Raw genomic sequence first — 14,468 nt, forward strand, 5'->3', positions numbered from 1 at the left:
TTGCATTCTTACCGTATACTCAATGACAAAAATAATATTAATATGTCATCCAACAACCACTGAAATCTTATCAGCCTTTAATAAAGACTTTGAGTTGTCATATTTTCACATGCTATTATCTTCAATTATTTTGAAATGACTACTCGTTGTAGTGAAAGTAAGAAAAATGAAATGTCATTATGTAACAACTGTGGAGCATGAATAAAGATTGAAAGCAAAATAAGATTGTCCTTATAGTCCATTGTGTGTTTGAATTACTTTTATCCGTGGGTTGTATAGTCTATTACTGTCATTCGAAGTAGCTTTATAGTTGTTAGAACAAATGAAAATGTGAGTAGATAAGTATGGAGTTTATTGTCTCATGTTGGCAATGTGTTGCAATATCATATTTCCCGTTATCATTGATGTATCATTTTATTTTCCTAATGGTTCCCTTGTAACATTATTTTCATTTGGATCAAGTTTTAAATTTTTTAAGTATGCACCATTTGGAGCTAGTTTAGAAAGCATTGTGAATACTAATACCAGGAACGAAAATTAGTTGATCGTGACATAATAAAATACAACAAGTCTGAAAGTGACCATAACTAATAAAGTAAAGTCTAAACTGCATACAAACTGAAAACATGGCATAAATAAAGACGAGAAGGCTGGAAATATGAGCAACAGTACTGATCAGCCATAGAACCTCCCGCCGGTGTGACATAGCCTCCATTTCCCTTTTACTGCTCTACGGGGCTACTGCCTGACATGCACAGGAGTATCGACTTCCTCACTAGCGTCATCCTGCTCATCACTGTCATCCCCCATATCTTCCTCCTGTATCTGATAGGGTGTATGCATCTGACGCCCCTGCTCGAAGCTCTGTGCGGAGGTGTCATATACCAACCAAGGGTCGAACCCCCTAGCCGGGGTCTGAAAAGAAAATCCCGAACCACTAGTCTCGGGTGGAAAACTGTAGGTAGGCTGTGGAAAAGCCTAAACCACATGACCATAATCACTCTGAGTAGAATGGCCCCAAGTGGATCCAGCAGCCCAAGCACTAGGAACAACATAAGGGCTCTCAAAATTGTGGCCCATAGTAGATGTGCCGAAATAAGGGCTCTGAGTACTGTGGCCAAAAGTAGATGTAGCAGCAGCATGGCTCTGAGATATCTGCCCCCACGAGGAGCCCGTAGCATCATGGACTTGGGAACTACGACCCCAAGTAGACATATGAGAGGATCCATCTCCCTGAACGTAGTGGTCCCAGGTAGGCTCAGTATATCCCGGGGAACTTTGCTCCCAACCTGATGCATATGAGGTGTATAGAGAAGAACCCTCACCAACTGATGGGCGAGGCCAAGGCGCCCAACCATCCAAAGGAGCTACTGGAACATGAAGAGAAGCGGTACATGACCTACGTGCATGAGCACCGCTAGTACGTGGGGTAGCAGGAGGTGGATGCGGGGGCCTCTGTGAAAGAGAAGTGAATTCTATAGCATCTAATGTGCCATGTAAACCCTGAAGTGCCTCATCCACAGTAGCATCATCCTCAGCCACGCCCGAACCCCAAATTTGGTGGTAGGCAGCGGACAAGCCCTCAGCCTACATTCACAACATGTAAAAGTGTGAACATAAACTTATATAAGGAAAAAAAACAGAGGTACTTGACTTAAGAATATAAATGTTACAGCCACGGGTAGGTATCCCTGCAACCCCTGGAAGCCTTGTTGGCCCCTCCACGTCCTAGGGTTGATCATGAAACGCCTTGTGAATCTATCGAACCACTGAGGATACTGAACTGCGCACATAGGTCTCCGAGTGCGCCTGTAAGCTAGTGGTTGAAGCACCGAACTGTGGCGTGAGTCCCACAGCTCACGCACCCTATCGAACTGCAAAGGCCATCCTCTCTGACCCCTATGGAAATAATCATGGCCTCGGAGCGGAGAGTCGGTAGGGACCTACTGCAAGTAGCCAAACTGTCTAGTGACCCTATCGGTGTAGCACCACTCCACCCATGTCAAGTAAAAAAGGGGAGAAGGTGTCTCAACAGTTGTATGGGACAATGTGTCCAGGAAGGAGTGCGAATACCAAAACAACGCGCCATACACATGCAGCGAGAAACGCCTCATGAGCTGGAATTAGCATTATTTCGTGCTAGAGAGGAAGAGAATCGTATGAAGATGCGCTTAAACCATAAAGACCTACAATGAAGAAGTTAGGAGTATGATGAAGACGGCGACCACCACACTGCAATGATGTATCATCATTTCGCTATAGGTCCTGACTATGTTTCTGATTATTTTTTATCTGATGATGAGTAAGATAATTACTTATGCCAAGTAATTTTGTAAAATATAATTATTAATCACGGAGTCAAATAAAATTAAACAAAAAAACATAAACAACATAATACAACATTTCTTTTTGTTGTAAATTTCAAGAATCTTATCTTCTCTTTCATATCTTCCAAGTGGGACATAAATAGTAGATTTCTCTTTGACAAATATCCTATCGGAAATCTCCATTGGATTCTATCAATAATGCATTCATATCCGAATTCTCAAAATGTTTAGCTATCTCTAGCCTACAGCTTCTATTCCTATTTATATGTGTCCTCCAACATTGCATATATTCAAAACATACTGCAATTCTAAGTTCCTAAATCTTTAGGAAAATAATATTGTTCATACTGCAATTCTAAGGTATGTCAGCATTACATGTATGTTTGTTTACATGTACAATCTTGATTTTGGTTTCCTAGCTGTTAATGTTGTCTTCAACGCGGGGAGATGGAAGGCCACGTCAACGTCAAATTTTTTTGGGGTGGAGTAGTTATTCGAGATGGTAGTAATATCAATTACTCTATCGATCCAAAAAAAAATGATGTTTATTAGGTTTGGTACCACTTATAATGAGCTTAAAAGTGTCGTGTATAATTTAATGAACATTAGTTCGTATCAAATTGAGTTTAAAGTATCCATATCTTGGTCAGTACAACATAGTTGAAGGTTTTTATTAAATGGATATTTTATGTAATGATGATGTTACACGCATGTTAAATGTTCCTGCCATGTTGCTAAACATTCAAGGAGATGTATCTTTGTTCATTGAAACAGAAGATATTATTGTTGATGACCCATACTCATTCCAGCATAATTTCGGGTCACAACCAACATCAACAACATACGGTGGTGATGTACAGCCACTATGGTCAAATGTACTTTTTGATCAAGGTGTAGGGTATGGAGGGAGGACTACTCAACATGGTGGAGGGTCTGGTAGGGGGGCTAGTGAACATGGTGGACGGTATGAAGGGGGTAGTAGTCAATATATTGGAGGGTATGGAGGGGGGAGTGTACAATATGATGGAGGCTATGGAGGGGGGATTAGTCAATATGGTGCAGGGTATGGAGGGGGAGTAGTCAATATGGTGAGGGGTTTGGAGGGGGAACTATTGAACATGGTGGGGGTAATGGAGGGTGGAGTAGGCAATATGGTGGAGGCTATGGAGGGGGGACTACTGAACATGGTAGAGGGTATGGAGGGGAAAGCAGCCAATACAGTAGCAGGTTTCAACAGGGGGCTAGTTATGAAAGTGATGTGGTGGGAAGAGGTTCAGGTCAGCGGTTAGCCCTGCTGGCAGATGGAGTTGTAGCCAATTCATCAAGTGAGGAGAATTTTCACCTTTACGATGATGACGATGAGGAATCTTCTGCAACCGAAGATGGTGAAGGACATTCAGAGAGAAATGAAGAAATTTCCAATACATTTTCGGTACTTCGAGAAGAACATCATGTTCCAAGGGTTCCATGGTTTCGCACAGAGCAATACACTCCACCAATCATAGATAACCCTAATGATATATATGCTGATGAAGACCTCGACAAGGGGGAACTGGGTAAGGGAATGTGTTACCGTGACAAAGCAACGCTCTTGGGAGCAGTGAGGCGTGCACATATTAACACTGATCGTACATATAAAACTACAAGGAGTAACAAAGAACAGCTCATTGTATAGTGTCGGGCTGAGGGGTGTAACTGGAGGATGAGGGCTGCTTTCATGCATGATTCTGGGTACTGGCGGATTAATGTTAATAGAGAGGAACACAAATGCATGGTCGATCAGCCGTTACAAGATCACAAGAAGTTATCTGCAAGGATGATTGCGCAGCTTGTAAAACCACTTGTAAGTAAATATTTAGCAAACGCCACTTATTAAAGCCGAATTTTGTTTGACATTTACTGTTTTATGTGAAACAGGTAATAGATACACCAGAAATTCCCATTAAACCATTATCCCACTGATCAACAACGAGCACAACCACATAGTGGGGTACAAAAAAGCATGGAGAGGGAAGCAAATAGCAATTGAGGAAGTGTATGGCAGTTGGGCTACAACATACCAAGCTCTACCCATGTTCCTCACAGCCATTATGAAGACAAATCCTGGAACCATTGCTGAGATCGATGTTGTCCCTCATGCTAAGGAGCGGAGCATCTCCGTCTGCAAGCGGATTTTTTGGTCTTTAAAGGCAATGATGGACGGCTGGCAACATGCACGTCCTGTGATTTCAATAGATGGGACATTCTTGAAAGGAAGATATAGGGGTAAGCTGCTTATTGCTATGGGTGTTGATTCGAACAACCACCCGTTCCCTCTCTGTTATGGCTTGGTTGATGAGGAGACATACGAGAACTGGTCTTGGTTTTTGCAACGACTTCGAAGACATGTCTGTCGGCAACGAACCAGCGTCTGCATCACTTCTGACCGTGCTGCCAGGATTATCTCCGCCCTATGAGACCCTCAAAACGGTTTTGCTGAGCCACTCAGCATCCATAGATTCTGTCTCCTCCATGTAAGAAGTAATTTTTGTAGTCATCACCCAGGTGGTGAACTAAAAAAATTAATGTGGAAAGCTGGAAGAACCACACAAGTCTCAAAGAATGACGCATATATGTCAAGGATTGGTAAAATTTCCCCCACCGCCCTACAATATCTTGCTACAAGACCCGTGGAGAGGTGGACACTTTCCCACGATAGTGGTGTTCGCTACGGTCAAACAACCACAAACATGCTTGAGGGCTTCAACGGCAACATAAGGAGGGCTCGTTTTCTTCCAGTAACAGCAATGATGGAGTATCTCTTCTACAAGGTGGTCACAATTATAGATAAACATCGAAACATAGTGGATGATGGTCTACAAGAGGGGCAACAGTTATGTGCATGTTCCGCCGCTATGTTAGCTAAAATTCGTAGAAAGGAAACAGGACATACAGTTATTACTTTCCATCGTCTCCACGGGATTATGAAAATACTAACACATCAGTACACAACTGCAAAGGGGATGGTAAAGGGAGGTAAAACCCAAGTTGTTAACCTCAATGACCGTACGTGCACCTGTGGAAAATGGGCGATCCATCACATGTTGTGCTCCCATGCAATGGGAGGTTGTATAACACATGGATTGAGTTGGGAGCATTTCATCGATCATTTTCATAAGAACCAGGCAATGCAGGACTTGTACAAGCCAATAATTTATCCGTTGGAACCAACTGAATACTAGAACTATGACTTACCCGTACCTTGGAAGGGGTATGGAAAGTTAGTGCCGGAAGAGTCCTTGAAAAAATTAAAGAAAAAACGCGGGGATAAGGGACAATCGGTGCGGATCCGAACGGAGATTGATGGTCCACGGTCTGGAAAGAAATGTAGTTTATATAACCAAGAAGGTCACACCAAGCGTAGTAAGAAATGCCCAGGGCGCCCCCACTAAAACACGTGATCTTCTTGTTAAACATATGTACTACTGCTATTACAAGTAGTTTACTTGTAATATGGTTCTGTTTCCTTGTTTTTCATTTCATTATTTAATTGTTCTATCATAATATTTTGGTTTCCAATACTCAATGCACATTCATTTTATGTCTACCTATAAAATAATAGAAAAATGGCCCTAAACAAATTTCCGGTTATTTAAATATGTAGTGCACAAATTTGCCCTCCCGTGACAATTACGCACTCGCCGCTCAAGACACCATTTCCGAAGCTACAAAAGTGTTGGTCATATAATTTTTTAATTCAAAATTAAAATTTTCCCAAAATATAGGTTTACATTACAACACAACAAAAAAATTTGGAACCCAGAAAAACTACGGTTATTTACATATGCACGTGCCAAAATATGCACTCACCTAAAAAATATACACTCACATTTCATGGCACCCTTTTTGGAGCTACAAATTTCATATTTAGACGGTTTTTTATTTAAATTAAAAAATACACACATAAACTAGGTTTACATTACAAGCCAACAAAAAAAATTAATGAAAACATTTACCATTTATTTAATATCGGAGTCCAAAAATAGTCCTTCACCTTGTTTTATTTCGTTCAAAAACACACTAACACAACTTCATCAGAGGAAAAAAAGAAAAAAAAAATATTAAAATGACCCCAGAATGCCACTTGTTCTGGGGGTTAGTTGGTTTTTCCCAAAATAACAGGCGTTCTATACCATAAATGGAAAATTCTCAACAGGTATACCAAATTATAGACTTTTTCATTCAACTATACCATAAAAGTGACGGAGCCTAAGTATGAAGACTTTGAGTTCTTTTTAACCCTAGTCATTTGGTATGATACGTTATTTGCAATCAATTCTTTGAGTAAAATTTTACAATAAAAATATATGGGTGTTAATGTGGCTATAAATCAACTAAAAATGTTTTTTTTTATTTTCTAAAACACCATCGACAAACTGAAAATGAAAGTTCCAAAAACTACATCATCGATATTGCGCACCCAAAAATATATTTCAAGAAAAATACGTAAGTAATAGAAAAATCTAAATTTACAATATAATTGTCAAAATTTGAAATAATAAAAAAATAATTTTTCAAATATAACTAATTATTATATTTAATATTAGTGGACCACAATTACGTAAGATTCAACAAATTTTAAATAATATCTATTTTATACAATTTTAACTAATAAATATAGTTACTACTTGCTACCTTTGAAGATAAATTATAATTTGGCATCTGAAAGGCACAAATTCAAAAGTTTGATAAAGCCATAAAGGCCTCCGAAAAGGTTACAGGAAAAAGACTTTATCAAAAGGTCCATAAAAACTTAGTTTATAAGTATCTAATTCATGATAGAATAGTGTTTGCGGCAAACAAATTTTATTTTATTTAACATATAACTATCAGACTCTTTTTTAATTTTTGGGCTCAGCTCTTTTGATTAGCAAACGTGTCCACCCTCTATGAATAAAATTATGTATCATAGTTGAATTCTGATACCAAAAAATGTCTGAACTTTACTAGATGTGAATTTGCCTAACATTTCATTGCTCTGACTTAGTGGACCGTGATTTTATTTTTAGCCTTTTTACGGTACATAGATTAAAGTCAAATAAAAGTTGTATCCATGCTACAAGGTTGTAATCGGTAATACATACATCGCTCGCTAATCTTGCTATTAAAGTATATAGTAATACTATATATGTCTATTAGATCAATAAATTATTGCGCTTTACTCTATTTCAATACGGAGGAGAAAGAGAGAATCACACCGTTTATCATATCCCCTTTGCTTTGCCAACCCCACCTTCACTATTTCTATCTCTAATAATTAATTCGATTACTATTCAGGGATGTTCGGTGTGTTTTCCGGCATCGAAGCCACCACTGCTGCGGTGGTGAGATTGGTGGTGTTGTTTTGTGTGACGTAATAGCTGAGAGAGAGAAAGAGAGAGAGGAAGAAGAGAGAGTTGAGATGAGATGGTCGGGGTTTTAGCCGGAATTTGGGTTCCGTTTCGTATTCAGAAAAACAGATTGGATACTTTTATAAATCCGTTGAGGGTGAGTCAAACTCGAGAAGATAATCCAGGTTCCGAGTTCGCTAGAATTTTACCGCCCGGCGGTGACGGCCGGTTGCTGCCATGAAAGCTGGTGAGTAGTTGGGTGGAGATGAGGAAGGAGGTGGAGGAAGATGGGGGCAAGATAGTCAATTGCTAATTGATTTAATTAAATTGACTTAATGGTTAATCAATCAATCATTTGCTTTGAATAAGTACGAAATATTTATATTTTTTATGGCAGGAGTGAGAAGAAGCCGAAGAAGAGTTCAATTTTTTTCTCTTCTAATATATATATAATACAATAACAGGGGGTTTGATTAACAGTTTAATTAATATGACAATTATACCCATATATTAATATTTATATAATATTTATTTCACCTCATCATTCATTTATTTAAAATTATTAATTATTGTATAATTATTATATGCATACATCCATTAATACATACATATATATATATGGTCAGATTCAGTGGGTAACTATTTTATTAAGGTAACTAAGTAACTATTTTTATAGCTCCACGTATATAACAAGTTCATCAACTTTAACACGTTTATGTTTTACAGTTTATGTTTTACAGTTTATGTTTTACAGTTTATGTTCTACAACATATTTTTCTTAACTATCTTTATGTTCTGTAATTTTAACATCTTGTTATGTATTCTTTAACACGTGTGCTGTGTTTTTTTAAGTATTTTAGATTGTAGTGTTCTTTATTTTTTTGCATCTAGTGATTATGTATTATATAAGTTCTTTAATTATTATTTTTATAGGATTTGTTCTTTACCAGTATTCTTTATTTTTATTTAATGTTATGTAATTTATATGTGTTCTGTATTTTTAACTAATATTATGTAATTTTTGTATGTTCTCTTTTTTAGTTAATATTATTTTTAAATAATGTCAGTGAAAGTTTAACATGGTCAGTAATTATTTTATGTACTGGATATTTTTTTTAGTGTTCTATATTTTTGTAACATTGTTGTGTTTTATAGTAATTGTTTGTTCTTTAAAATTTTGATCTTGAATATTGTTTTTTTAGAGATTTATTTGTTTGTTTTGTGTTATTTTTAGGTTTTCTAATTTTAAAATACTATTTGTTAGAAAACAAGGGATAGAAAATATGTAAAAAGAGATTATTGACAAAATTAAAAAATTTACATAACACATCAACATTGTACATGCCTTTTTTACTTTTCATCTTAAAGTGAAATTTGTTCTGTTACGGTTAAAAACACATGTAACATATTAAGATTAATAAATTAAGTTTAACGTGTCTTATAAAATTAAACAAATTAAGGTGTTTAAAAGTGCAAGTTAATTAGGTTTTTAAACATATGTTAAATGTCGTGTAGTTAGTTATTTTTTATGTTTTCCAAATCATCTGGACCGTTTATACAAAATCCATCTAATGGCTCAAATTTAGTTACTAAGTTACCTCATCAAATTGAGTTACCATTTGATCCCCCCCTCTCTCTCTCTCTCTCTATATATATATATAAATTAATAATGCATGCATGCATATATACATACATATATACATACACACATACATGCACACATGCATATATACATACATACATACATACATCCATACACACATATACAGATATACACACACACACTTATATACACATATACATATATAGATATGACGTACTCATATATTCTTAATTTGTCATCAATTTAATATCGTCCTCCAACACAATGAAATGGTCAAAGATTATTTTAAATTATATGAAATAAAAAATAAAATAAACTATTTATACACATATGTATGATTTATACTTCACTATTAATAATTATATGGCATATATCATATACTCCCACCGTCCCATATGTTGTTAACATCGTTAGGGGGTTTTGTTAAACAAATTAATACATATGACAATTATACCCCTACATTAATTTTTATATAATGTTTAATTTACCTTGTCATTCATTTATTAAAAATTATCAATTATTATATAATTAATATGTTACATATATATATACATACATACATACAATAAATATATACATATATATAAATTAATGCAAGGACATACACATACACATACATACTCGTACATTCTTATTTGTCATCAATCTAACCTCGTCTCCAACAAAATAAAATGGCGAAAAAATATATTAAATTCAATTAAATGAAAAAATAAAATAAACTATTTATACTATTATGTAAGATTTATATTTCATTATTAATCATTCTATAACATATATCATGTACCCCCACCGTTTCATAGGTTGTTAACATCGTTGTCAGTCACAGAGATTAAAAAATAAATTATGTTGAAGAACAATTAAGAAAGTGGGGGTAAATTTTTGGAGCCATTATAAAGATAATATTGTTGTAAAATACTAGATATAACAGTATTATATCGAACCTATGTAGAAAGTAAATAGAACAGATAGAGAGATGAAGAGAGCTGAGCAATGAGAGAAAGAAGCAAGCTGCTTGGGACATCTTTTTCATTCACAGATGCAAGCTATTTATAGGAAAAAGGGGGACATGTAATTAATGTTCATGTTAACATTTCTACACCTAAAGCTTAGCCCTACTATTACAATATTTGACCACATGGAAAATCAATTCACAACACTCTCCTTTGATTGTCATTGTGGTATGGATCATAGACTACCTCGTTAAAACCTTGTCAAAGAAAAACCTTGTGGGATAAAAACTTTGACGAAGAAAAAAGAGTACAATATCCCCTTATAAAAACTAATCATTCTCTGAATTTTGTTGAAACAAATCCTTGAGTCGGCCCATGCCAATGTTCTGTCGTAATTTCTCAAATGTTAAATTCGGTAATGATTTCGTGAATAAATCAGCAAGGTTGTCGCATGACCGAATTTGTTGTACATCAATTTCACCATTCTTTTGAAGCTCATGAGTGTAGAAGAATTTTGGTAAAATGTCTTTCGTCCTGTCTCCTTTGATATATCCTTCCTTGAGTTGATCAATGAATGCAATGTTCATAACGGTAGGACTTCTAGTAATGTCTGGTAATCTACATGATTCCCGAATATTCTTGATGATAGACCGCAACCAAACACATTCTCTACTGGCTTCATGAATCGCAATGAGTTCTGAGTGATTTGTTGAGGTTGCCACTGTAGTTTGCTTCGTAGATTTCCAAGAAATGGCTGTACCGCAATGTGTAAACACATATCCAGTTTATGATTTTCCAAAATAAGGATCTGACAAATATCCAGCGTCTGCATATCCAATCAACTGAGATGTTGAGTTTTTCGGGAAGAATAACCCAAAATCAATTGTTCCACGAGGATAACGAAATATATGCTTGATCCCATTCCAGTGCCTGTCCAACGGAGCAGAGCTAAATCTAGCCAATAAATTCACAGCGAATGCAATATCTGGCCTTGTATTATTTGCAAGATACATAAGTGCACCAATTGCTCCAAGATATGGGATTTCAGGACCTAGAACTTCTTCATTATCTTCTCATGGTCGAAATGGATCTTTATCAGGCTCTAAAGATCTAACCACCATTGGAGTAGTCAATGGATGAGATTTATCCATGTAAAATCTGTTCAAAACCATTTCTTTATATGTAGATTGGTGGAGGAAAATTACCGATGACAAGTGCTCGACTTGTATACCAAGGCAATATTTTGTCCTTCCAAGATCTTTCATTTCAAACTCTGTCTTTAGGTATATGACAGCTTCATCAACCTCTGTAGGTGTTCCTACAAGGTTTAAATCATCCACATATACAGCAATAATCACCAAACTAGATTATGATTTTTTGATAAAAACACATGGAGAAATTTGGTTACTAATATACTCATTCTTTTGTAAATAACGACTAAGTCTGTTATACCACATACTACCAGACTGTTTCAGTCCATACAATGATCGTTGAAGTTTAATGGAGTATATATGACGAGGTTTCTTGAACTCGTCCATTTTTAACCCTTCTGGGATTTTCGTAAAAAATTAACTATCAAGTGAATCGTACAGGTTTGCAGTAACGACGTCCATAATACGTGTTTCCAATTTTTCTTTAGATGCCATACCTAATATAAAATGAAAAGTAATTCGATGCATCACTGGCGAGTATGCCTCTTGATAATCAATGCCAGGCCTTTGAGAAAACCCTTGTGCTACAAGTCGGGATTTATATCTCAAAATTTTATTCTTTTCATTTCGTTTTCTTATGAATACCCATTTATTCCCAACAGGGTTCACACCAATTGGTGTTTGGACAACAGGTCCAAATACTTCTCTTTTACGCAATGAATTTAATTATGTTTGAATTGCGTCTTTCCATTTTGGCCAGTCTTTTCTTCTACGACATTCATCCACACTTTGTGGTTCAGGATCAGAATTTATATCGGCATCCAATGCTGCGGAAAACAAAAATACATCATCTATTATGACTTTACTTCGATCCCATAATTTCATATCATGTACATAATTTATTGAAATTTCATGATTGTTTAATCCCGTATCTTCAGGGACTGGAATCTCTTTAGGAGATAAAACCACTTCAGGGGTATTTACTTCTTCTGGAGCATGTGCCACTTCAGACACAATTTTTTTTATTTTTCTTTTTCGTGGTGCAACATCTTTTGCACCGACCGGTCGACCACGCTTCAGGAGTGGCTTTGATTCTGTAACCAATTCTTTTATATCTGATTTTTGAATTGGTATATCTATTCTAGATGGAGTATTTACTATACATATATGAGATTTAGTTATATTTATAGAATCGTTAAATGCATCAGGCATTTGGTTTGCGATATTTTTCATATGAATAATTCTTTTAACTTCAAGTTCGCATTGACCGGTACGTGGATCTAGAAAATATAACCCTGATGTATTCCATGTTATGTTAGGATTAACTTTATTTGAATGTTTATCTCCCCCTAAGGGAGGAAACATAGAATCGTCAAAATGACAATCTGCATATCTTGCGGTAAATAAATCTCCGGTTAGAGGCTCCAAATATCTAATAATAGATGTGGAATCAAAACCAACGTAGATACCTACTCTTTTTTAGCTCCCATCTTCGATCTTTGTGGTGGAGCAATCGGTACATATACAGCACTTCCGAAAATATTGAAGTGAGAAATATTAGGAACTTGACCTAGTACCGGTTGTAGCGGAGAATGTTGGTTGTAAGAAGTTGGTCTAATCCTAATAATATTAGCAGCTTAAAGTATTGTGTGACCCCAAATAGATGTAGATAATTTTTCTTTCAACAAAAACGGTCTTGCAATAAGTTGGAGTCTTTTGATAAAGGACTCGGCTAACCCATTTTGTGTATGTACATGAGGAACTGCGTGTTCAACTGAGATTCCTACAAACATGCAATAGTCGATAAAAGTTGCAGATGTAAATTCGCCGGCATTATCTAAAAGAATTGACTTAATGCAATGATCTGGGAATTGAGCTCGTAATTTGATTATTTGGGCAAGTAATTTTGCAAAAGCATCATTAGGAGTTGAGAGAAGACAAATGTGGCGACCCGAAATCCGGGGTCAGGAATCTCGGAGGCCACACCATCTAAACTACTACAACCACATAACTCACACTACAATATATAAATACTCACGCTTCACGACCCTACACTTATCACACACACACATACACACTTACAGGTTATTGTCTTGGAAATGAACCATTCATAACTAGAGTAATTCAACCATCAAGTGATAATTATTACAACCCAAAAGTGATTAAGTCTTGCCGGGGAGTAACCTTTAAGTAAGGCTAGTCCGTCGGGCAAATATATGTTTCTTGTTTATTACCTAACATATGTCATACTTATAAATAAGCCGAACTAAAAACAACTGAAAACTAATCCAGCTTATTCGGACTACCTGTGGTACAACACCAAACAATCTACGGAACAGCTAGCCATTTCCAACCCGTTTCCTGGTTGTGGTTCTCATAGAAGGCATCTTGATTCACTGTTGTGTCAATTTAAGAAAATAAGTGTGAGCTATAATGCCTAGCATAATAATGTACAGTATGAAAATGACTGTATGATATCTTACGTAAAACATCATATATGATAATTATGTTTTATTCGAAAATAGTTTTCCTTGGTGATACACACCTTCTTATGAAAACAATTCTTTAGGGGATTTTATTATCCTGCGAATACCTTAATAGTAAGCCCAACACCTATACTTGGGTTACGGTATTGCATCACAATTCCAATTGGAAGAATTTGGACACTCGTTGGAGCCACCGTATATGATGATCAGTCGTAATATGATAATAGTAATCTTTTCTACTAGTAGAAGGACGACACCTTCGTATCCCGGTTATCACCCTTGCCGCATTCGGGCTACGTGTCCCATTTTCGGGTATACACATACTTCACACGTTCCTGAGTACACGGAGTACCTTTGCCTGCGGTACCTTTGGTAGTCCATCTAGCACACTTAGTACCAGTGTCTACCCCTCCCTTGTCCTTTAAAGGAATTCTATCAATCTCGAGAACTCGAACCACATCGAAGTTCCCCAAGCATTTTGCTTGTTGATAGAAACAGTTTATCTTACTAAGATATAAATGTATATATGTATATACGTACTTCCGAGATTTTCGGAGGAAGTACTAAGGATGTGAGTTGACC

At 36.3% G+C, this 14,468-nt stretch overlaps 2 protein-coding genes across 2 annotated transcripts; both read left to right on the forward strand.

Moving 5' to 3' along the window:
• The first annotated feature begins 4,417 nt into the window (after positions 1 to 4,417).
• Positions 4,418 to 4,783, forward strand: LOC141685425 (uncharacterized). The gene has a single exon (XM_074490527.1). The coding sequence runs from the start codon at positions 4,418 to 4,420 to the stop codon at positions 4,781 to 4,783; it is 366 nt and encodes a 121-aa protein (XP_074346628.1).
• Positions 4,784 to 4,939: 156 nt separating this feature from the next.
• On the forward strand, positions 4,940 to 5,548 carry LOC141685426 (uncharacterized). The gene has a single exon (XM_074490528.1). The coding sequence runs from the start codon at positions 4,940 to 4,942 to the stop codon at positions 5,546 to 5,548; it is 609 nt and encodes a 202-aa protein (XP_074346629.1).
• The last annotated feature ends 8,920 nt before the right edge of the window (positions 5,549 to 14,468 follow it).

The sequence above is a fragment of the Apium graveolens genome, chromosome 9 (assembly GCF_009905375.1).
Source record: "Apium graveolens cultivar Ventura chromosome 9, ASM990537v1, whole genome shotgun sequence".
Taxonomy (NCBI): Eukaryota; Viridiplantae; Streptophyta; class Magnoliopsida; order Apiales; family Apiaceae; genus Apium; species Apium graveolens.

Excerpts from the sequence above, each read along its gene's own strand:
- LOC141685425 (XM_074490527.1), top strand. The coding sequence starts at position 4,418 with ATGAAGACAAATCCTGGAACCATTGCTGAGATCGATGTTGTCCCTCAT.
- LOC141685426 (XM_074490528.1), top strand. The coding sequence starts at position 4,940 with ATGTCAAGGATTGGTAAAATTTCCCCCACCGCCCTACAATATCTTGCT.